The sequence below is a fragment of the Drosophila bipectinata genome, chromosome 2R (genome assembly GCF_030179905.1).
Source record: "Drosophila bipectinata strain 14024-0381.07 chromosome 2R, DbipHiC1v2, whole genome shotgun sequence".
Lineage (NCBI taxonomy): Eukaryota > Metazoa > Arthropoda > Insecta > Diptera > Drosophilidae > Drosophila > Drosophila bipectinata.
The window spans coordinates 21,120,629-21,143,745 of NC_091737.1; the positions used below are offsets into that span (position 1 = coordinate 21,120,629).

At 39.3% G+C, this 23,117-nt stretch overlaps 7 protein-coding genes across 15 annotated transcripts; all 7 read left to right on the plus strand.

The window, feature by feature from the left end:
- Window positions 1–28: 28 nt before the first annotated feature.
- Window positions 29–2,999, plus strand: LOC108134412 (protein 5NUC-like). Of its 2 annotated transcripts, none has more exons than XM_017254701.3 (6): window positions 29–139; window positions 743–988; window positions 1,048–1,198; window positions 1,261–1,517; window positions 1,581–1,875; window positions 1,932–2,999. In XM_017254701.3, the coding sequence occupies exons 1-6, from the start codon at window positions 102–104 to the stop codon at window positions 2,790–2,792; spliced, it is 1,848 nt and encodes a 615-aa protein (XP_017110190.2). In that variant the 5' UTR covers window positions 29–101; the 3' UTR covers window positions 2,793–2,999. The 2 variants fall into 2 exon arrangements, with proteins under 2 accessions (XP_017110190.2, XP_070135256.1); XM_070279155.1 differs by lacking the exon at window positions 29–139 and adding an exon at window positions 441–598.
- Window positions 3,000–3,082: 83 nt separating this feature from the next.
- Window positions 3,083–4,666, plus strand: LOC108134415 (protein 5NUC-like). Its single transcript, XM_017254710.3, has 5 exons — window positions 3,083–3,379; window positions 3,439–3,589; window positions 3,651–3,907; window positions 3,960–4,254; window positions 4,318–4,666. Exons 1-5 carry the CDS (start codon window positions 3,147–3,149, stop codon window positions 4,567–4,569), a joined length of 1,188 nt encoding a protein of 395 aa, XP_017110199.2. The 5' UTR covers window positions 3,083–3,146; the 3' UTR covers window positions 4,570–4,666.
- Window positions 4,667–4,784: 118 nt separating this feature from the next.
- LOC108134414 (protein 5NUC-like) lies at window positions 4,785–6,651 on the plus strand. 2 transcript variants are annotated; one of them, XM_043210755.2, is made up of 5 exons: window positions 4,785–5,134; window positions 5,192–5,344; window positions 5,413–5,623; window positions 5,678–5,960; window positions 6,025–6,651. In XM_043210755.2, the coding sequence occupies exons 1-5, from the start codon at window positions 4,944–4,946 to the stop codon at window positions 6,573–6,575; spliced, it is 1,389 nt and encodes a 462-aa protein (XP_043066690.2). In that variant the 5' UTR covers window positions 4,785–4,943; the 3' UTR covers window positions 6,576–6,651. The 2 variants fall into 2 exon arrangements, with proteins under 2 accessions (XP_043066690.2, XP_070135261.1); XM_070279160.1 differs by having other exon boundaries at window positions 4,786–5,134; window positions 5,413–5,629.
- A 179-nt stretch (window positions 6,652–6,830) lies between these two features.
- Window positions 6,831–9,048, plus strand: LOC108134413 (protein 5NUC-like). Of its 2 annotated transcripts, none has more exons than XM_017254707.3 (6): window positions 6,831–7,138; window positions 7,200–7,350; window positions 7,412–7,665; window positions 7,715–8,009; window positions 8,063–8,357; window positions 8,407–9,048. In XM_017254707.3, exons 1-6 carry the CDS (start codon window positions 6,894–6,896, stop codon window positions 8,964–8,966), a joined length of 1,800 nt encoding a protein of 599 aa, XP_017110196.2. In that variant the 5' UTR covers window positions 6,831–6,893; the 3' UTR covers window positions 8,967–9,048. The 2 variants fall into 2 exon arrangements, with proteins under 2 accessions (XP_017110196.2, XP_070135257.1); XM_070279156.1 differs by having other exon boundaries at window positions 8,414–8,565.
- A 1,143-nt stretch (window positions 9,049–10,191) lies between these two features.
- LOC108134408 (protein 5NUC-like) lies at window positions 10,192–13,007 on the plus strand. 2 transcript variants are annotated; one of them, XM_070279162.1, is made up of 7 exons: window positions 10,192–10,567; window positions 10,629–10,779; window positions 10,836–11,089; window positions 11,139–11,433; window positions 11,487–11,781; window positions 11,831–12,315; window positions 12,856–13,007. In XM_070279162.1, the coding sequence occupies exons 1-7, from the start codon at window positions 10,308–10,310 to the stop codon at window positions 12,937–12,939; spliced, it is 1,824 nt and encodes a 607-aa protein (XP_070135263.1). In that variant the 5' UTR covers window positions 10,192–10,307; the 3' UTR covers window positions 12,940–13,007. The 2 variants fall into 2 exon arrangements, with proteins under 2 accessions (XP_070135263.1, XP_070135262.1); XM_070279161.1 differs by lacking the exon at window positions 12,856–13,007 and having other exon boundaries at window positions 10,193–10,567; window positions 11,838–11,989.
- Window positions 13,008–13,212: 205 nt separating this feature from the next.
- LOC108131803 (protein 5NUC-like) lies at window positions 13,213–15,456 on the plus strand. 3 transcript variants are annotated; one of them, XM_043210210.2, is made up of 6 exons: window positions 13,215–13,582; window positions 13,644–13,794; window positions 13,851–14,104; window positions 14,151–14,445; window positions 14,499–14,793; window positions 14,843–15,456. In XM_043210210.2, the coding sequence occupies exons 1-6, from the start codon at window positions 13,338–13,340 to the stop codon at window positions 15,400–15,402; spliced, it is 1,800 nt and encodes a 599-aa protein (XP_043066145.2). In that variant the 5' UTR covers window positions 13,215–13,337; the 3' UTR covers window positions 15,403–15,456. The 3 variants fall into 3 exon arrangements, with proteins under 3 accessions (XP_070135258.1, XP_070135259.1, XP_043066145.2); XM_070279157.1 differs by lacking the exon at window positions 14,843–15,456 and having other exon boundaries at window positions 13,213–13,582; window positions 14,164–14,445; window positions 14,499–14,638; XM_070279158.1 differs by lacking the exon at window positions 14,843–15,456 and having other exon boundaries at window positions 13,213–13,582; window positions 14,179–14,445; window positions 14,499–14,638.
- A 668-nt stretch (window positions 15,457–16,124) lies between these two features.
- Window positions 16,125–23,034, plus strand: LOC108131810 (protein 5NUC). 3 transcript variants are annotated; one of them, XM_070278683.1, is made up of 7 exons: window positions 16,125–16,143; window positions 20,742–20,972; window positions 21,032–21,182; window positions 21,245–21,501; window positions 21,568–21,844; window positions 21,910–22,210; window positions 22,268–23,034. In XM_070278683.1, the coding sequence occupies exons 2-7, from the start codon at window positions 20,749–20,751 to the stop codon at window positions 22,822–22,824; spliced, it is 1,767 nt and encodes a 588-aa protein (XP_070134784.1). In that variant the 5' UTR covers window positions 16,125–16,143; window positions 20,742–20,748; the 3' UTR covers window positions 22,825–23,034. The 3 variants fall into 3 exon arrangements, with proteins under 3 accessions (XP_070134784.1, XP_070134783.1, XP_017106377.2); XM_070278682.1 differs by lacking the exon at window positions 16,125–16,143 and adding an exon at window positions 16,225–16,288; XM_017250888.3 differs by lacking the exon at window positions 16,125–16,143 and adding an exon at window positions 19,466–19,521.
- Window positions 23,035–23,117: the final 83 nt, after the last annotated feature.

Sequence of the window (23,117 nt, forward strand, 5' to 3'; positions counted from 1 at the left end):
ATACGAAGCGTTATCGCGAAACAGTAAATTTCGGTTGACGGTTTTCGGTACTCGGCTAACCATTTTCGGTTATAACGGTTCCCGGGCTCTCGGCCATATTGATGGGTCAGTTAGTCCGCGGATCGTGCGACGAGTGCATGTAAGTAGTCAGCGATTTCATCAACGAATTTTTTGTCGATGTTCGTTGTCCGGTTCGGTACTTCTTCGATCGATCGATCGATGGATAGCAGAGTTATTATTCGGGTTATGTGATTTCTGTTTGTTTGTGGCTCTGACTTTCAAGCTACAAAAGCTTTCCGGTCCAATGCCGATCTCAACTTCAATTCCGAGTTTAATCGGAAACCAGTTAACTGAGCCGACAGCCAGTCGAGTGAATTTCAAGCGGATTTTAGCTCAAAGTCATCAGAAAATAAAGCTGTTGAGTTGAATGGGCCTGCCTGCCTGGGGATTGTGAAGATTGTGGGGATTGTGTTTTTTCGCACACGCAGACCGATAAGCGAGGCGATTAGATTTAGGGTTCCCAATAAACTACAAATGACTTGAATTGCGATCTCCCACAGCTAGTGATTGATAGTTGAGCGGAAGGACCTTCAAACAGGTGGATTTTCAAGAGGCCAAGTGTTTACAGAATTATGAAAATGACTGCAGTCTTCTCTCTCAGTCTACACCAACTTGATTAATAGATATTTCAGCTTTATTTGTCTGTGATAACTTATCGGCGATAAAATTAATTAAATTGCAGCTCCAAAATGTCATCCGCCCGGAGTCTCATCATTGCCACTGGCTTTCTGCTTGTGGCTCTTATTCTGCCGCCAGTTCATCCCAATCCCATTGCGCCCCGAGCCGAGGTGGCCACCGAATTCATTATCCTCCACAACAATGACATGCACGCCCGATTCGAGCAGACCAACGTGAACAGTGGCACCTGCTCCGAGGAGGATGCCAACACGAATCAGTGCTATGGAGGCTTTGCCCGAGTGGCCTACGAGTGGGTTTCACAATCTTTCCCACTTTGGGCCATAACTTGATTGTATTCTTCACTTTCAGGGTTCGAAAGTATCGCAAGGAAGCTCAGGAGGGCGGCACTCCAGTCTTTTATCTAAATGCTGGAGATACTTACACTGGAACTGCGTGGTTTACCATCTTCAAGGACAAGATTGCCAGTGCTTTCCTCAACATGTTGTCTCCAGATGCCATTGTGAGTTTAATCTTTATTTTAAAATTTCTAAAATTAAAGAATTATTTTTTAAAACCCTTTAGTCCCTGGGCAATCATGAGTTCGATGAGAATGTTGCTGGTCTGGTTCCCTTCCTAAATAATGTCTCCTTCCCCGTACTGGCCTGTAATCTGAATCTGACCAAGGAGCCCGAACTATTGGCCGCCAAACAACTGGTCAACTCCACTGTTTTGGAGACTAATGGGGTCAAGATTGGCGTGATTGGTTACCTGACCCCGGACACCAAAACCTTGGCAGAAAGAAACAATGTGGAATACAACGAAGAGATTGTTTCCATCAAGTGAGTGTTTCTTATAATAATAATCTCTCTTATCTCTTAACATTGTTATTATTATTTCCAAAGTGCTGAAGCTGAAAAATTAAAGGCCCAAGGCATTAATATCATCATTGCTTTGGGTCACTCTGGCTACCTGAAGGATCAGGAGATTGCCAAGAACTGCCCAGAGGTGGACATTGTGATTGGTGGACATTCGCATACTTTCCTGGACGCCAGTCAGCCTGTGGCCGATCCCACTGATACCAATCCCGAGGCGGTGCGAGGTCCCTATCCCACCACAGTGGTTCAGGACAGTGGCAAGAAGGTGCCGGTGGTGCAGGCCTATGCTTACACCAAATATCTGGGCAAGATTCATGTGCAGGTAAGGGTTGTCCTGAACTATCCTGAAAAGTATCTAAAAGTTTCCCAATTCTTTAGTTTGATGCCGCTGGCAATCTCATCGAGTTCGATGGTGCCCCGATCCTTCTGAATGCTTCCGTGGCTCAGGACCAGGAACTGCTGAACTTGTTGGAGGAATACCGTCCTGGCGTGGAGGAGTTGGAAAAAACAGTTTATGGCTACACCAAGGTGTTCCTTGAGGGCGGAAACATCTGTCGGATGAGGGAATGCAACCTCGGCAATCTGATCACCGATGCCATGATCTTTTCTCGAGTTCTGGAGAACAAGGGAGGCGAATACTGGACGGATGCTGCCATTGCCTTGATGCAGGGAGGAGGTATTCGGGCATCCATTGAGAAGGGAAGCAATGGAACCATCACTGGCAGCTCCCTGCTGACCGTCCTTCCCTTCGATAACGATCTGTTTGTAACCCAGATTCTTGGATCAACGCTTCTTGCTGCTCTGGAGCATTCGGCAGTTGTTTGGGAACAGGACTCCAATGGCGGGTTCCTGCAGATGTCGGGCCTTAAAACCGTATACAACTTCAACAATGCTGTTGGAAAGCGAGTGGTCTCCGCCCAGGCCCTCTGCGCCGATTGCGCTGTTCCCGCCTACAAGAACATCAACGAGACGGCCCTCTACAAAATAATCATACCCTCTTTCCTGTTGGAAGGAGGCGATGGGTTCAACTTCACCGAAGCATCCGATGGCTTCACCGAACGTCTGCTGCGGAATGATCTCAATTCCACCATGGAGTACCTCAAGCAGCGTCACTATGTCTATCCAGAGATCGAGGAGCGGATTGTGATCCGGGAAAAGGCCGACACGGGTTCAGCTTCCGGAATCGTGGCTTCTGTAACCCTGCTCCTGGTCTCTTCCCTGCTGACTAGGTTCTTCTAAACATCAGAAGTTGAGATTTATCCATTAGAGTGTAGAAGAATGTAGACGGAGCTGTGTTCCTCCTGCAGTGCAATCAGTTGAAGTACTTTTTAATTAGGGAAGTCTGGTTGCTTTTTAGTTTTCCCTAAAATTACTTATTAATGGGGTTAGCCAATGCACGAAATGATGTAAACCATATGGCCAATAAATGTTGTTTTAAAAACGTAAGCTTTTTTATTATTCAGTTAGTAGGTTTAAAAACAAAACTAACCAAATAAGATTAAGCTTTTGTGCTCTAGATATCTGAAAACTTGGAACTATAACCCTGAAATGTCAATCTTTGAAATTAGACTTTGTATCCCTTAACTTGTCATCATGAAAAGGTTTTGTAAAATAAATTATATGATTGTGGCTTTATGCTTTTTGGCAATATTTGTGCCAGAAGTTCGTCTAGAACCAGAGTTGCAAAAGGACATTGAATTCATTATCCTGCACAATAATGATATGCACTCTAGATTCGAGCAGACAAACGCAAGATGTGGAAATTGCCTCTCGGAGGATGCTCGTCGAAATAAATGCTATGGAGGTTTCGCCAGAGTGGCTCATATGTGGGTGATTAATAATTTACCAATAAATCCCTTTTCATATGGTACTTCTATATTTCCAGTGTTGGAAAATACCGTAAAGATGCTGAAGCTGGAGGAACTCCGGTTATTTATTTGAATGCCGGAGATACTTACTCTGGAAAATCCTGGTTTACAATTCACAGACACAAAATTGTTAGCGATTTTCTCAACAAGCTATCGCCAGATGCAATTGTACGTTTTATAATATATTATTTCAGTTTTAATATATATATTTTAAAATAAACCTTTCTAGTGCCTGGGCAACCATGAATTCGATCATAATATTAAAGGTCTTGTGCCTTTCCTGAATGCCGCCAAATTCCCCATTGTGGCCTGTAACCTCGATGTGAGTGAGGAACCGGAAATGGCCGCCTCTCAACAACTAGCCAAGTCCGCCATTTTGAATGTTAATGGGGTTAAGGTTGGTGTGATTGGCTATGTTACCCCTGATACTCAATTCTGGACACCCCGTAGTTCTGTGAAATTCTTAGAAGAAGTTTCTTCTATTAAGTAAGTATTTTTTTAAGAAAATGATATTAAATTATTAAAAATTCTCCAACAGCGCAGAAGCTAAAAGACTCAAGGAAGATGGCATTAATATAATCATTGCCTTGGGTCATTCCGGTTATGAGAAGGATATGAAAATAGCCAAGGATTGCCCTGAAGTGGACATTGTAGTTGGAGGACATTCGCATACTTACTTGGATGCTAATAAGCCGGTAGCACATCTCACTGATACCAATCCCGAGGCAGTGCGAGGTCCTTACCCCACTACCGTAGTGCAGGACAGTGGAAAAAAAGTTCCTGTGGTTCAAGTATATGCTTTTACCAAATACATGGGCTTCCTTCGTGTAAAGGTAGGTTTTTTAAAAAAAAAAAAGTATCCGATTCACATAATTATATTCCTTTCCATTTTATAGTTCGATGAGAAGGGGAATATCCTCGAGTTCAGTGGCTCTCCAATCCTGTTGGGTCCCAATATCTCTCAGGAACCCGAGATTCTGGAATTAGTCGAACAATACCGTCCCAAAACCGAAGAGCTGGAAAAAAGGATTTATGCCAAAATGGGAGAACGATTTATAAACTATGAAGAAAACATAAATTCATCTTCAGGAATATTGGTTTCCCTTACTTGGATCTTGATCTTCGCTTTTCTTATAAGGATTGTCTAAGAAGACAAATTATTAATTTAACATAATGTATAATTTTCTATTTGTTTTCCCACTATAAAAAAATGTTCAAAGAATAAAGTTTTAAATTGCTTGTAAATATGTTTACTGTTTTCCTAAGAACTTGGGCTAGGCTTTTGGCGGCAAATAGTTAAAAAATATATGTTTCTCAACCTTTCTTTTGGGAAAAATTTGTAAACATGTTTGATTGAAATATTTGTCAGTTAAAAATAAATCAGTTAAAAGAAGACACTAGTTCCTCATATTTACACACATTTGTTTCTTCTTACAAATGTAGTGATGTTTTTCTAAATTATTCGGTATCTTAACAAAATGTTAAGCTAATTTTAGTGTTTAGTTAAGTATCTATCACTAAAATGTTTATGAAGCGTGGCGTACATATAACATTCATCTTTATTTTGGCAATAGTTGTGCCAGAAGTTTATCTAAATCTAAAGGACATCGAGTTCATTATCCTGTATAACGGAAATGGACCATTCAGTTCCGGATCCGCTCTTAACCATTCCTGTAACAATGCATCCAAAGTTTTAGCGTGGCCGTCGTTATTGTAAGTTGTGTATATTATTTAAGGATATTAAGGGTAAGGATATATATTATATATTAGGGAGTCACAGGAAAATGGAATTCCTGTTTTTAACCTTCATGCTGGTGAGGCAAAGTCTAGAATTTTGGAAGATAAAGGTTTCAAGATGGGTGTGATCGGAACTTATAACCTTAGTAATACCGGAAAATACGAAAATGACATCGATTTCATAAAGTTTGTAACATTTGTTTTTTTGTTTTTAAAAAGGATAATAACTTTATTTATAAAAAATAACTTCCTAGATCCGAGGCTGAGAAACTGCAGGCTCAGGGCATAAATATTATAATTGCTTTGGGTATTGTGGATTACCAAATCGATAAGGATATAGCCAGACTTTGTCCAGAGGTGGACCTAATTCTAAGAGCTGAAACCATTACAGTGGTTAAAAAGAGTGGCAAACAAGTTCCGTCGGTGAAAACATATTTCTGTTCGAAATTTCTGGCCAAAATTCAAGTGAAGGTAATGGTAACATAATATAAACTTCTTAATCTCAACCCTTTCTTTCAGTTCGATACTTTTGGCAATCTTAAAGATTTTAAAGCAGAACCCAATTTACTTGAACTCCGGGAGGAAAAACAGCTTACTTTTGTAGAACAACATCGTTTTAGACGGGAGGGCAATGCTTCATCACCTGCCAGTAGCAAGTTACTTCTGAAAGGGAATACTTGCCAGGAGGAAGAGTGCCTTTTGGGTAATTTCCTGACGGACGCCATGGTCTATGCTCGGATGTTGGAGGACAAGGCGGGAAGTTACTGGACGGATGCATCCATCGCCTTGTTACACGCAGGAGGTGAGTTCAAGATGCCAAGGATTATACTCTCCATACTCTCCATATTAAACCCACTTGCCGCTAGCCATACAAGGTTCTATATCCAGTGGAGCCATTAGTGACGACGCCATCAATAGTGTGTTGCCAGTGGTGGACGATCTGATGGTCATCCAGATGAGTGGAAAAAACCTTTGGGCAACCCTAGAGCATTCGGCCGAAGCGAGGCTAAAGTCGGATGAGGGAGGATTCCTTCAGGTGTCTGGCCTGATAGTGGAGTGCAACTTCAGGGGACCAAGGACCAGCAGAGTGGAATTTGTAGGAGCCTTGTGCACCAAATGCGAAGTGCCCGCCTTTGCACCTCTCCACCAAACTGACATCTACAGCGTGATAGTTCCATATTCTCTCCTAAAAGGCGGCGAAGGACACGATCTTGGTCAATATAATATTTCGAAACCAAAGAAAATGCGTTGGAATAATAGGAAGGCCGCCATGGAGTACGTAAAACGATGCAATATTATCTATCCGGAGATCGAGGGACGCATTTCTGATAAGAACCGCGATTCTGGACAACAATCTGGAATTGTGGTTTCTATGAACATAATAGTCCTTTCATACTTGCTAACAAAATTGTGTTAGTTTCTCGTAGATGGTGTAGGGATTTTTGTAGCTATTCTCAGTTTCAATAAATATTTAACATTTTTGTACTCTACTATTTTGGACAAGGCTCTGTTTTCCGATTACCTACAGCCAAAGAATACCCTTTATAAAGGATAAGGATATAAAGGATCTCTATAAAGGATAATACCAATTTTTTTTGATTTTTTGGTAAATTGTAAAGCTCCATATTTGCAAAATAAAAGTGTCTAAAAAAATGAAATTCATGTCAGATATGACGTTAACGAAATATATTCAATAACTTTTAGAATACAGCCCAACTTTTCATAGCTTTTCATAATGTGGAAATTGATTATAGTAGTCGCTTTTGTCACCTTTTTGGCTGTTGGTGGGTGGTGTGAAAATTTTTCGTTTATCAAGTATCATGCGATCGAAAAGCGTCAAACTCAATTTGAATTCATTATCCTGCATACCAATGACATGCACGCCAGATTCGAGCAGACGAGCTTTAGGAGCGGCACCTGTTCCAAGGAAGATGCCAAAAAGAATAAGTGCTGTGGGGGATTCGCCAGAGTGGCTTACCAGTGGGTGAAGTGTCAATAATCCATAAAAAATCCCACATTCAAGAGGTATGTTTTTTTTTAGAGTTCGAAAGCATCGGAAAGAAGCTGAGAGTGGCGGCTTACCTGTGATATTTTTAAATGGTGGAGATACCTATACTGGAACGGCCTATTTTACCCTTTTCAAGCACGAGATTGTCACGGCTTTTATGAACAAACTGGCTCCAGAGGCTGCTGTATGTTGCGAATAGCATTGTATTTCCTTTGTTATGTTCATAGACATATCCCCAATTTTAGTCCCTGGGTAACCATGAGTTCGATAAAAACGTTGTTGGGTTAGTGCCGTATTTGAACGGGGCCTCCTTTCCCATTTTGTCCTGCAACCTTGATCCAAAAGGAGAACCCGACCTCGCATCGTCCAAGCTTAAAAAATCCACAATCCTAACCGTAAAGGATGTAAAGGTGGGAGTCATAGGCTTCATTACTCCTGATACCGGATTCTTGGCCTCCAGAAATAAACTGGTTTTCAACGATGAGATTTCTTCCATTAAGTAGGTATTATTAAAATGTATATTTGAAAAAACATAATTTTATTTTCAGTGCGGAAGCTAAGAAACTTACGGCTCAGGGTGTCAAAATTATTATTGCTTTGGGTCATTCTGGCTACAAAAAGGATCAGGAAATTGCCAGACGTTGCCCCGACGTGGATGTGGTTGTTGGTGGTCATACGCACTCTTATCTGGATGCCAATAAGCCGGTGGCGGATGAGAGCGATAGTAACCCGGAAGCGGTCCGGGGTCCCTACCCCACCGTTGTGGTCCGGAATAATGGACAAAGGGTGCCAGTGGTGCAGGCTTATGCTTTTACCAAATACATTGGCAAACTGAAAGTGAAGGTAAGAGGTTTGTAATACTCAAACTTTATTTATATCTTACACTCGATTTTCAGTTTGATTCCAATGGCAATCTCAAGTCCTTCAGTGGCGCTCCGATATTGCTGGGACCCGATATCCCTCAGGAAAAAGATATGCTTGAGTTACTTCAGCAGTATCGCCCCAAGATCGAGGAGTTGGAAAGGACCATATATGGAAAAACCAATGTATTCCTCGAGGGGGAACGCATTTGCCGAAGACGAGAATGCAATCTGGGGAATTTGATGTCTGATGCCATGGTGAATGCTCGATTGCGGGAAAATAAAGGAAAACACTGGACAGACTCACCTATTGCCTTGATTCAAGGAGGAGGTAATCGTTATACTTTTATTGAAAATAAATTATCCACAACTTTTTGAAGGAATAAGAGCTTCAATTGAAAAGGTAGCAGACAAAACCATAAATGGCGCCACATTGTGGATGGTTCTCCCATTTGAAAACGAGCTGCTGATGACCAGAATCAGTGGAAAGAAACTTTTGGCTGCTTTGGAGCATTCAGCCCGAACCTGGCTTCGAGACTCGAGTGGAGGGTTTCTTCAAATGTCTGGATTAAAAGTAGTTTACGACTTTAACAAACCAGACGGGCATCGAGTGATTTCAGCCAGGGCGCGGTGCTCAGCCTGCTCGGTGCCGGTCTACGAATCCATTAAAGAGGATGCCATGTACCAAGTGATTGTTATACAATACGCTCTGGAAGGAGGCGATGGATATGATCTAAACGATGATGATAATCCCCATAACGAGCGCCTCTCTGTGAATGACATTCAGTGCCTCATAAATTATCTAAAGATGCAACAAATTGTATACCCAAAATTGGAGGGTCGAATAACGATTATGCAAAGTAATGTCGGAGTTTCCATGGCAGGAAGCTCTTTTGGCTTGCTTGTACTTATATCCTTCCTGCTACTATACTTGTGCTAACCTTTCTCCTAGATCCTAGATTCTAGATCCTAGACCTAACCTAGATTTCTTTAATTAAAATTCCCAATATTCAATATTTTAACTCAAATTCGATTTTCCTCAAATCTCTCTGGTTTTGTAAACCACTTTAACAAAGGAATGCTCAAAACTCTTTAACAGTGTTAATCAAATATGTTAAGAGGAGCCCTAAATAAATAGGTCTTACTCCAATGAGTTCCGTTTAAAAACTCTTGTTCTGTGTCCCTTACCACTTGGGGGGAAACAACAGAGGATCCGGCTCGAAGGACCAAATGTTAAGAGGAGCCCTAAATAAATAGGTCTTTCTCCAATGAGTTCCGTTTAAAAACTCTTGTTCTGTGTCCCTTACCGCTTGGGGGGAAACAACAGAGGATCCGGCTCGAAGGACCAAATGTTAAGAGGAGCCCTAAATAAATAGGTCTTACTCCAATGAGCTCCTTATGGAAACTGATTTTATTTGGTTCAATTCTCTTATAAGTACGATATATGAAATTCTTAAATCTATGTAAAACTACTTGTCAACGCACTGCACGCTGACCTGCTATGCGACCCTTTCTCAAGTGCGATAAGCGCACCACTTATGTATGTGTTTGTGTTAGGCTGCAGGGGATCGGCTTTGAACCATCTGTTTGACTCATATTTCATGGGTCCGATCCCTTGAAACTCTAACTTAAGAATTTCTATAAAAAATAGTGTTCAATGCTTGAACAAATATAACTTAAATATCAATAATTAAAATTTATTTTATTTATTTTTTTGTAACATACATATTTAGTTCATTTGACTTTTGCGTTTTGAAGAGGTAATTATTTTTGGCATAGTTTTTTGCCTTCATTTCGTTGCGTTTCCACAGTGATTTATAATTACCTTTTGGTTTATTTCAATTGGCCACTTCACACATATAAAAATGTATGCGAAATATATAATATTATCTATCCGGGATGGAATCCGGGTGTAGGAATTTTTGTAGCTATTCTCAGTTTCAATAAATTTTTCACATTTTTGTACTCTACTATTTGGACAAGGCTCGGTTTTCCGATTACCTATTGCCCAAGAATACCTTTTACAAAGTTATAATAGAGGAGTAGATTATAATCTCTATAAAGGATAGTACCAAAGTTTTTTGATTTTTTGGTAAAATACAAAGCTCTATATTTCCAAACTAAATCTAAGAAAAATCTAAGTATCTAAGAAAATGAAATTCATGTCAGATATGACGTTAACGAAATATATTCAATAACTTTTAGAATACAGCCCAACTTTTCATAGCTCTAATGTAAATTTTTCAGAAACATTTTTATACCTAAAAATTCGAAGAAATAAATGTTACTTGTAATAATGTGGAAATTAATTATAGTCGTCGCTTTTGTCACCTTTTTGGCTGTTGGTGGTTGGTGTGAAAATTTTTCGTTTATCAAGTATCATGCGATCGAAAAGCGTCAAACTCAATTTGAATTTATTATCCTGCATACCAATGACATGCACGCCAGATTCGAGCAGACGAGCTTTAGGAGCGGCACCTGTTCCAAGGAAGATGCCAAAAAGAATAAGTGCTGTGGAGGATTCGCCAGAGTGGCTTACCAGTGGGTGAAGGGTGAATAATCCATAAAAAATCCCATATTAAAAAGGTATGTTTTTTTTTAGAGTTCGCAAGCATCGAAAAGAAGCTGAGAGTGGCGGCTTACCCGTGATATTTCTAAATGGTGGAGATACCTATACTGGAACGGCCTGGTTTACCCTTTTCAAGCACGAGATTGTCACGGCTTTTATGAACAAACTGGCTCCAGAGGCTGCTGTATGTTGCGAATGATATTGTATTTCCTTTGTTTATTGACATATCCCCAATTTTAGTCCCTGGGTAACCATGAGTTCGATAGAAACATTGTTGGGTTAGTGCCGTATTTAAACGGGGCCTCCTTTCCCATTTTGGCCTGCAACCTTGATCCAAAAGGAGAACCCGACGTCGCATCGTCCAAGCTTGGAAAATCCACAATCCTAACCGTAAAGGATGTAAAGGTGGGAGTCATAGGCTTCATTACTCCTGATACCGGATTCTTGGCCTCCAGAAATAAACTGGTTTTCAACGATGAGATTTCTTCCATTAAGTAGGTATTATTAAAATGTATATTTGAAAAAACATAATTTTATTTTCAGTGCGGAAGCTAAGAAACTTACGGCTCAGGGTGTCAAAATTATTATTGCTTTGGGTCATTCTGGCTACAAAAAGGATCAGGAAATTGCCAGACGTTGCCCCGACGTGGATGTGGTTGTTGGTGGTCATACGCACTCTTATCTGGATGCCAATAAGCCGGTGGCGGATGAGAGCGATAGTAACCCGGAAGCGGTCCGGGGTCCCTACCCCACCGTTGTGGTCCGGAATAATGGACAAAGGGTGCCAGTGGTGCAGGCTTATGCTTTTACCAAATACATTGGCAAACTGAAAGTGAAGGTAAGAGGTTTGTAATACTCAAACTTTATTTATATCTTACACTCGATTTTCAGTTTGATTCCAATGGCAATCTCAAGTCCTTCAGTGGCGCTCCGATATTGCTGGGACCCGATATCCCTCAGGAAAAAGATATGCTTGAGTTACTTCAGCAGTATCGCCCCAAGATCGAGGAGTTGGAAAGGACCATATATGGAAAAACCAATGTATTCCTCGAGGGGGAACGCATTTGCCGAAGACGAGAATGCAATCTGGGGAATTTGATGTCTGATGCCATGGTGAATGCTCGATTGCGGGAAAATAAAGGAAAACACTGGACAGACTCACCTATTGCCTTGATTCAAGGAGGAGGTAATCGTTATACTTTTATTGAAAATAAATTATCCACAACTTTTTGAAGGAATAAGAGCTTCAATTGAAAAGGTAGCAGACAAAACCATAAATGGCGCCACATTGTGGATGGTTCTCCCATTTGAAAACGAGCTGCTGATGACCAGAATCAGTGGAAAGAAACTTTTGGCTGCTTTGGAGCATTCAGCCCGAACCTGGCTTCGAGACTCGAGTGGAGGGTTTCTTCAAATGTCTGGATTAAAAGTAGTTTACGACTTTAACAAACCAGACGGGCATCGAGTGATTTCAGCCAGGGCGCGGTGCTCAGCCTGCTCGGTGCCGGTCTACGAATCCATTAAAGAGGATGCCATGTACCAAGTGATTGTTATACAATACGCTCTGGAAGGAGGCGATGGATATGATCTAAACGATGATGATAATCCCCATATCGAGCGCCTCTCTGTGAATGACATTCAGTGCCTTATAAATTATCTAAAGATGCAACAAATTGTATACCCAAAATTGGAGGGTCGAATAACAATTATGCAAAGTAATGTCGGAGTTTCCATGGCAGGAAGCTCTTTTGGCTTGCTTGTACTTATATCCTTCCTGCTACTATACTTGTGCTAACCTTTCTCCTAGATCCTAGATTCTAGATCCTAGACCTAACCTAGATTTCTTTAATTAAAATTCCCAATATTCAATATTTTAACTCAAATTCGATTTTCCTCAAATCTCTCTGGTTTTGTAAACCACTTTAACAAAGGAATGCTCAAAACTCTTTAACAGTGTTAATCAAATATAACTTAAATATAAATAATAAAAATTTATTTTATTTATTTTTTTGTAACATACATATTTAGTTCATTTGACTTTTGCGTTTTGAAGAGGTAATTATTTTTGGAATAGTTTTTTGCCTTCATTTCGTTGCGTTTCCACAGTGATTTATAATTAACTTTTGGTTTATTTCAATTGGCCACTTCACACATATAAAAATGTATGAAAAAGATATAATATTATCTATCCCGGATAGATAATATTGCGAGACGATGCAATATTATCTATCCGGAGATTGAGGGACGCATTTCTGATAAGAACCGCGATTCTGGACAACCATCTGGAATTGTGGTTTCTATCAACATAATAGTCCTTTCATACTTGCTAACAAAATTGTGTTAGTTTCTCGTAGATGGTTTAGGAATTTTTGTAGCTATTTTCAGTTTCAATAAATTTTTCACATTTTTGTACTCTACTATTTGGACAAGGCTCGGTTTTCCGATTACCTATTGCCCAAGAATACCTTTTACAAAGTTATAATAGAGGAGTAGATTATGATCTCTATAAAGGATAGTACTAAAGTTTTTTGATTTTTTGGTAAAATACAAAGCTCTATATTTCCAAAATAAATCTAAGAAAAATCTAAGTATCTAAGAAATGAAATTCATGTCAGAAATGAAGTTAAAAAAATATATTCAATAACTTTCAGAATACAGCACAACTTTTCATAGCTCTAATGTAAATTTTTCAGAAACATTTTTATACCTAAAAATTCGAAGAAATAAATATTACTTGTAATAATGTGGAAATTAATTATAGTCGTCGCTTTTGTCACCTTTTTGGCTGTTGGTGGGTGGTGTGAAAATTTTTCGTTTATCAAGTATCATGCGATCGAAAAGCGTCAAACTCAATTTGAATTCATTATCCTGCATACCAATGACATGCACGCCAGATTCGAGCAGACGAACTTTAGGAGCGGCACCTGTTCCAAGGAAGATGCCAAAAAGAATAAGTGCTGTGGAGGATTCGCCAGAGTGGCTTATCAGTGGGTGAAGGGTGAATAATCCATAAAAAATCCCATATTAAAAAGGTATGTTTTTTTTTAGAGTTCGCAAGCATCGAAAAGAAGCTGAGAGTGGCGGCTTACCTGTGATATTTCTAAATGGTGGAGATACCTATACTGGAACGGCCTGGTTTACCCTTTTCAAGCACGAGATTGTCACGGCTTTTATGAACAAACTGGCTCCAGAGGCTGCTGTATGTTGCGAATGATATTGTATTTCCTTTGTTTATTGACATATCCCCAATTTTAGTCCCTGGGTAACCATGAGTTCGATAGAAACATTGTTGGGTTAGTGCCGTATTTAAACGGGGCCTCCTTTCCCATTTTGGCCTGCAACCTTGATCCAAAAGGAGAACCCGACGTCGCATCGTCCAAGCTTGGAAAATCCACAATCCTAACCGTAAAGGATGTAAAGGTGGGAGTCATAGGCTTCATTACTCCTGATACCGGATTCTTGGCCTCCAAAAATAAACTGGTTTTCAACGATGAGATTTCTTCCATTAAGTAGGTATTAATATGTATATATGAAAAAACATAATTTGGTTTTCAGTGCGGAAGCTAAGAAACTTACGGCTCAGGGTGTCAAAATTATTATTGCTGTGGGTCATTCTGGCTACAAAAAGGATCAGGAAATTGCCAGACGATGCCCCGACGTGGATGTGGTTGTTGGTGGTCATTCGCACTCTTATCTGGATGCCAGTAAGCCGGTGGCGGATGAGAGCGATAGTAACCCGGAAGCGGTCCGGGGTCCCTACCCCACCGTTGTGGTCCGGAATAATGGACAAAGGGTGCCAGTGGTGCAGGCTTATGCTTTTACCAAATACATTGGCAAACTGAAAGTGAAAGTAAGATATTTCTAATACATAAACTTTGTTTATACCTTACACTCGATTTTCAGTTTGATTCCAATGGCAATCTCAAGTCCTTCAGTGGCGCTCCGATATTGCTGGGACCCGATATCCCCCAGGAAAAAGATATGCTTGAGTTACTTGAGAAGTATCGCCCCAAGATCGAGGAGTTGGAAAGAACCATATATGGAAAAACCAATGTATTCCTCGAGGGGGGAGGCATTTGCCGAAGACGAGAGTGCAATCTGGGGAATTTGATCTCTGATGCTATGGTGAATGCTCGATTGCGGGAAAATAAAGGAAATTCCTGGACGGACTCACCTATAGCCTTGATTCAAGGAGGAGGTAATTTCTATCCTTTTATTGACAATAATTTATCCCCAACTTTTTGAAGGAATAAGAGCTTCAATTGAAAAGGTAGCAGACAAAACCATAAATGGCGCCACATTGTTGACGGTTCTCCCATTTGAAAACGAGGTGCTGATGACCAGAATCAGTGGAAAGAAACTTTTGGCTGCTTTGGAGCATTCAGCCCGAACCTGGCTTCGAGACTCGAGTGGAGGGTTTCTTCAAATGTCTGGATTAAAAGTAGTTTACGACTTTAACAAACCAGACGGGCATCGAGTGATTTCAGCCAGGGCTCGGTGCTCAGCCTGCTCGGTGCCGGTCTACGAATCCATTAAAGAGGATGCCATGTACCAAGTGATTGTTCTACAATACGTTCTGGAAGGAGGCGATGGATATGATCTAAACGATAAAGATAATCCCCATAACGAGCGCCTCTCTGTGAATGACATTCAGTGCCTCATAAATTATCTAAAGATGCAACAAATTGTATACCCAAAATTGGAGGGTCGAATAACAATTATGGAAAGTGATGTCGGAGTTTCCATGGCAGGAAGCTCTTTTGGCTTGCTTGTACTTATATCCTTTCTACTACTATACTTGTGCTAACCTTTCTCCTAAGTAGATTTCTTTAATTAAAATATCCAATATTCAAAATTTTAACTCAAATTCGATTTTCTTTCAAATAACTCTCTGTTTTGATATAAAATTTTAAACAAACGAATGCTCAAAACTCTTTAACAGTGTTAATCAAATATAACTTAAATATCAATAATTAAAATTTATTTTATTTATTTTTTTGTAACATATGTACATATTTAGTTAATTTGACTTTTGCGTTTTGAAGAGGTAATTATTTTTGGAATAGTTTTTTGCCTTCATTTCCGTTGCGTTTCCACAGTGATTTATAATTAACTTTTGATTTATTTCGATTGGCCACTTCACACATATAAAAATGTATGCGAAAGATATAATATTTAGTTCTGAAAATAATATTTTTTAAATCGTATGAGTTAACTTAAAATGGAGTTCTGCAATGTTTAAAGTTTTAACTTTCCATGAAGTCGCAACATATAGGCGAACATGCTTATGTCGGCTCAGAAAATCCTGAGCTAGAAAATATATATTATTTATATATATACAATATATAAAAATGATATAATTAAATACGATAAGAAAATCAAAGCGCGGCAGCCGCTCAAGGCATATTACGTATACGTAACAAAATAACGTACCGCTCTCATGCGATAAAGAGAGAAAGTGATTCTCTCGCATGCGCGTGTATTGTGGTGTTGGTGTTTTGCTGGCATTCCCACACAAGTGCAAAAATTGGCACCCATGTGCATACGGGTGAGTTAAATAAAGCGAAAATAAAACAAACTTCTAATAACACTTAAAACAAGCCGCCGGCGCAGCAGCAGAGAAGGCAGCTGCGATCGCAAAAACCAAAGAGAATTTCGCCAGTCCAGTTCGATTGTAGACTTTAGTGGCAAAGGTTGTATAAATCTTCCGTGCGGAAAAAATAAGAAAATTAAGCTCTATTAAAAAAACATTAAAAATGTATTACAAAAATAAAATAAAGTCAGATACTAGTGCTTCTATAATATTAAGTGGAAAGCTGTTTTTATAAAAAACTGAACCTAAATCAGATTTATTTAAATTTCATATTTTTTTTTTTTTAATACCAAATATCTGACCCCCATTGATACATGTGCCGCATCGTGTGAATTGGTTCTTATTAAAATGGTTTCATATTTCTGCATCGGAAATCATCAGTTTTGCTTAAATAAGCACGGGCGTGAAAATATTGCGATCATTTTGTAATATTGCCTTTTCGCAATTTATGAGAATGCATTTTTGCAAAAGCATGCTGCAAAACACCGCTCCCCAAGTATACATATATTTATTTCAAAATAAATTTTAATGACCCCGACAAGTTTTTTTTGAGGTTTGGGGATTTTTGGATTTAACGAAAAACCCTCTTAATGTCAATGTCTCTTTATGGCTTCATTAATTAATTTAAAAAGTGTACATGTGAATGTGTAATTGTATCATTATTTATTCGCACTTTGACTTAGCTTCGAATTGTGTTTTGACGCTTTTGACAGATCATTTTGTACTCTCAAAAAAAGTAAACAAGATATGATTATCTCTATGGGTGCCACTAAAAATAAATGTAAATATAACTTAATAAAACTTATGGCAAAATAGGAACCGAGCCACAGTTTAATTATTTATTTAAATATAATAAAGTTATATTTTATGCACAAGGCGGATACTCAAAGAGACTTTAGAAGATAATTTATCTATAGAAGTAATGTATCTAATTTATTTTATAAATTGCCTTTCTATGACTAGTTTTGAGAAAGCTATTTTTGAAATAGTTCTTATTTTTGTTTCGTGATTTATAATTAACTTTTTGTACATGATGCTTCGGTTTTTAATTTCAATTGGCAAGTAAATCCATAGGCGAAATGTAGCTGCTTTGGATTGCTTTCCAAGCACCGAAAATTATAATTGCTTGTCTACATATTTTATTTCTTTGCGAATTAAAGAGAATTAAACCTTAAATAATTGTCTTTTTTCTTTTTTTAACGACCTTTTTTTGAGTGCACAAGGTTGTCTGACCTTTTTTTAATTTTTGATTTATGATTCGCAATTGATAAGAAATAAAAAAAAAAAAAACAAGAAAAGGAAGCTAACTTCGGGCAGAGCCGAAGTTTATATACCCTTTCCGGTTAAGGTCGGATATTTATATCGGGAGGCCAAACCTTATTAGAATTAGGGCAATCCTTTGTTATAAAACCTTAGACAAAATATTTTTTAGATTTTCTGTCCATTTTTCTTGAAAAGGTCCACAGTGATGGCTATATCTTCCCCGTTTCTCTTCCGATTCTCAAGCGGAGTACCTTAACCAATTTCTGGATCGATTCTGCACCATTCTCCATCAAAATCCCGAGACAAAATATTTTTTAGATTTTTTGTCCATTTTTCGTGATGGGACCCCTTGCAATGGGGTTTTCTCCTATAGGGTCCACTGTGATGGCTATATCTTCCCCAATTCTCACCCGATTCTCAAGCGGAGTACCTTAAACGATTTCTGGTTCAATTTGCCACAATTCTGCATCAAAATCCCGAGACGAAATAATTTTTAGATTTTTTGTCCATTTTTCGTGATGGGATCTCTGGAAAATGCTGATTTCCCCTATAGGGTCCACTGTGATGGCTATATCTTCCCCAATTCTCACCCGATTCTCAAGCGGAGTACCTTAATCGATTTCTGGTTCAATTTGCCACCATTCTGCATCAAAATCCTGAGACAAAATATTTTTTAGATTTTTTGTCCATTTTTCGTGATGGGATCTCTGGAAAATGCTGATTTCCCCTATAGGGTCCACTGTGATGGCTATATCTTCCCCAATTCTCACCCGATTCTCAAGCGGAGTACCTTAATCGATTTCTGTATCGATTCTCCACCATTCTGCATCAAAATCCCGAGACAAAATATTTTTTAGATTTTTTGTCCATTTTTCTGATGGGATCGCTGGAAAATGCTGATTTCCCCTATAGGGTCCACTGTGATGGCTATATCTTCCCCAATTCTCACCCGATTCTCAAGCGCAGGACCTTAATCGATTTCTGGTTCAATTTGCCACCATTCTGCATCAAAATCCTGAGACAAAATATTTTTTAGATTTTTTGTCCATTTTTCGTCCATTTTTCGTCCATTTTTCGAATGCTGATTTCCCCTATAGGGTCCACTGTGATGGCTATATCTTCCCCAATTCTCACCCGATTCTCAAGCGGAGTACCTTAATCGATTTCTGGATCGATTCTCCACCATTCTGCATCAAAATCCCGAGACTAAATATTTTTTAGATTTTTTGTCCATTTTTCGTGATGGGGTCCCTGGAAAATGCTGATTTCCCCTATAGGGCCCACTGTGATGGCTATATCCTTCCCAATTCTCATCCGATTCTCAAGCGGAGTACCTAAATCGATTTCTGGTTCAATTTGCCACCATTCTGCATCAAAATCCTGAGACGAAATATATTTTAGATTTTTTGTCCATTTTTCTGATGGAAAATGCTGATTTCCCCTATAGGGTCCACTGTGATGGCTATATCTTCCCCAATTCTCACCCGATTCGCAAGCGGAGTACCTTAATCGATTTCTGGATCGATTCTCCACCGTTCTGCATCAAAATCCCGAGACAAAATATTTTTTAGATTTTTTGTCCATTTTTCGTGATGGGACCCCTTGAAAATGGGGTTTTCCCTTATAGGGTCCACTGTGATGGCTATATCTTCCCCAATTCTCACCCGATTCTCAAGCGGAGTACCTTAATCGATTTCTGGATTGATTCTCCACCATTCTGCATCAAAATCCCGAGACAAAATATTTTTTAGAATTTTTGTCCATTTTTCGTCAGCACCTCCGACAGCCTCTCAAGACACGTTACGTATACGTAACAGCATATCAACAGCTGAGAACAATTTTATGCGGGAGAAGAGTATTCTCTCCGTGTTTTTACGAGTGTGGGTGTGTTTGTGTTTTGCCGGGTGCCATATACAAGTGCAAAAAGAGGCACCCATGTGCAGCGAATTAATTTAATATAAAACAAAGTTCTAATGACAATAAAATGCTAAACGCAGCAGAGCAGCGGCGATCGCGGAAAGCAAAGAGAAGTGTCGCAGTCCAGTGCGATTGTAGACATCGGTAGTGAAGGTTGTATTTAAATTATAGTAGAAAACGAGAGCGAAACCCATAGTTGTGATTAGTTTTTTTTTTCAATTAAAATGCAACCGCAATTAACATTTCTACGGCCAACAAGTAACCGCAAGTTGGCAATACCATTTACCAATTAGAGTCTGAACAAGAACGTGCCCTTATTTGTAATACAAAAACACGAGGTCGAGTGCTGAAATTGTGACTATATGAAAATTATATACAATAACTATAGGAAGTGGGACTTTACAAAGCAAGATAAGGTCTCCCGGAATTAAATAATTTTAAATTAATAGGAAATTTAGCCCAAAAATTATTATCCAGAATAATAATTCAGTGCCCACATGGCTCATTTTTATTGAAATACAAAGAATTACGGAAAAGAAGTACGTTCAGAGTCGTGATCTTGTTATTTAAGTTATTTTTATCTGAAAAGGTAACCTATTTACCCAAGTGTTGCATTATTTGTAAATGTTTACTTTTAAAAATTGTATTGAGGCATCGGAAAATGCAAATATTCAGAGAGGCTTGGGCGTGAAAATGATAACAAAAATATTCGCGATTCGGTTTGTTTGTTTTTTCTGTCTGTAATTGTTTGTAATTTATGGACATGCAGTGCTTCCGAAAATGGGAGATCCACTCTAAAAACCCCTCATTGTCCATATGGCTATCACGCTTGAAATGATCTTTTTTGCTTTATATGAAAATTAGGTTCAAATGTGAAAATTTGGAGCATTGTAACGCTTCAGATAATTTAGTTATTATTTTGAAAGTTAGTTTTCACTCTCGTCCCCAGTAAACAAGATATGTTTATCTCTCTGGCCACTGTTAAAAATAAACCTACATATATCTAAAAAAAAATCTAATTTGCAAATAGTCTGGGAAACTAGGAACCAATCATAAAGTTCTGCTTGTCACCTGAGCAGCCGGTTATATCAACTGTTTGCTTAGACAGTGAATGCCCCACAGGGCGGACACTTAATATGAGTTGGGTTTTTTGCTTTTCGAATTAATTGAATCGTTATTACTTGGAATGAGTTGAAAATGTAATTCGGTTGAAGCAATTAATCGCGATAATGAAGTCGAGTGCATGGTTACCTTCAATCTGTAAGAGTTTGTAAAGCGATTACAGTCATTAACGGGCCATAAAGATAATCATACATTTATCAAATGCTTATGGCTTGTAAACGATGAAAATCTCAACTATCATTCTTTCTCAGATTTAAGATGCAATCTCTGTGGTTCTCCTGGCTCTGGGTTCTCTTACTGAGCTACCAAGTGACGGCAAATCCTGTTCCCAGGAACCCGAAGGTGGCCACCGAGTTTATTATCCTTCACAACAATGATATGCATGCTAGATTCGAACAAACTAGTGTAAACAGTGGCATTTGTTCCCCCGAGGATGCACATACAAATAAATGCTACGGAGGATTCGCAAGAGTGGCCTATGAGTAAGTTATCCTCTCAAAACCAAGAAAATGCAAGCTTATTATGCCTTTTTGGTCCATAGGGTTCGTAAGTATCGCAAGGAGGCTAAGGAGGGCGGTACATCCGTACTATATCTGAATGCTGGAGATACCTACACGGGCACGGCCTGGTTTACCATTTTCAAGGACAAAATAGCAAGTGCCTTCCTCAACAAACTAGAGCCAGATGCTATAGTAAGTCTCAAGAACGAAATAATTCTTATGTTCAATCATTAAATTAAAATTATTTGTTACAGTCCTTAGGTAACCATGAGTTCGATGAGAGGGTCGAGGGTCTGATACCCTTCCTTAATGAGGTCAACTTCCCAGTATTGGCCTGTAACTTGGATCTGAGTAAAGTGCCCGAACTTAAGGCCACAAGGCACTTGGCCCACTCTACCATCCTGGAGGCAAATGGCACCAAGATCGGTGTGATTGGTTATTTGACGCCCGACACCAAGAAACTTACACTTCATATGGATGTGGACTTTAACGAGGAAGTAGAGTCTATCAAGTAAGAAGGATAATACATATTTTTAAAAGATTATTTAAAATAATTATTCAAATTCTTTTTGACTAGTATTGAAGCTAAAAAACTGAAAGCTCAGGGCATTAAAATCATTATAGCCTTGGGCCACTCCGGCTATGCAAAAGATCAGGAGATAGCTGAAAAGTGTCCGGATGTGGATATTGTAATTGGTGGCCACACCAACACTTTTCTGTACTCCGGTCCCCAGCCAGATGTGGATCACATTGATGGTCCTTATCCCACAGTAATTAAGCAAAAGAGCGGGAAGGAGGTGCCAGTGGTACAAGCCTATGCTTATACCAAGTATCTAGGAAAGATTCATGTTCAGGTAATAGCTTTTAATTATTCTTGGATTTTTTTCAAGCCCTTTTTAAATATTTTGTCTATTTCTAGTTTGATGCCGAAGGTAACCTCATTGAATGGGATGGTTCTCCTATTCTGCTGAATGCCTCAGTGGCTCAGGAGCAGGATCTGCTTGAGTTGCTGGAGGTCTATCGTCCCAATGTCACTGCCTTGGAAAAGGACATCAGAGGTTATACCAGGGTTCACTTGGAGGGACGTAAACAGATTTGCCGGGCTAGGGAGTGCAACTTGGGAAACCTGGTGACCGACGCTATGGTATTCAGCCGAATGGTGGACGATCAGGGCGGCGATTTCTGGACTGATGCCGCCATTTCTTTGATGCAGGGAGGAGGTTGTATTTTCAAATATTGAAAGACTTAAAGAATATATTTAAACCACATATTTTAAGGTATTCGCAGCTCCATTGAAAAACGATCGGATGGATCTATAACCGACAATGATATTCTTTCTGTTCTGCCCTGGGCAAATAAGCTCTACATGACTCCCATGACGGGCAAATCGATTCGACAGGCTCTTGAGCATGGAGCCAGTTTGATGGGCAAGGATTCGGATGGTGGTTTCCTCCAAGTCTCCGGGATACATGTGGTTATAGATGCTAGAAAGCCCGAGGGCCAGCGGGTGGTCTCCGTCCAGGTGCGATGTGCCGCCTGTAGTATTCCGTCCTACAGCGATCTTAACGATACTGCCAGCTATAATGTAATTGTTGGCGAGTTTCTGTTGGACGGCGGTGATGGTCACAAAATCAAGGATGGAGTTCATAAGCCGGTGCGCCTGACAAGAAACGACAAGGAAGCTGTTACATTTTATTTACAGGAGCAGAAGTATGTTTATCCAGAGATCGAGGGTCGCATCATCGTGTTGAGTTCGCCTTCGAGTGGGCAAGGAATCTTTGGATCGTTTTTCCTTCTATGCATTTCGTCCTTATTGATGCGATTGCTTAGCTAAGATTGCCAAATCCAACTTAAGTTAGATGCTAATTATTTGCCTTAAACCAGATCAGCATTCAAAGAAGTAATTTTCCACCAAAAATATGTTCTATAGAACAACAAAATATCGATAAAGAAATATAGAAAATAATAAAATTGTTAATTTATACAAACAAATTTTTTAGAGCTTTAAGTTTAAGAATTTAATAAAATTTAAAGTGCCACACAGTAGTTGTATATATTCTCTTAGGCATCAAGTACCATCTATAACTGTAGCATACTTTTATGGTTGCTCCAAGTCGCTGTTGAACC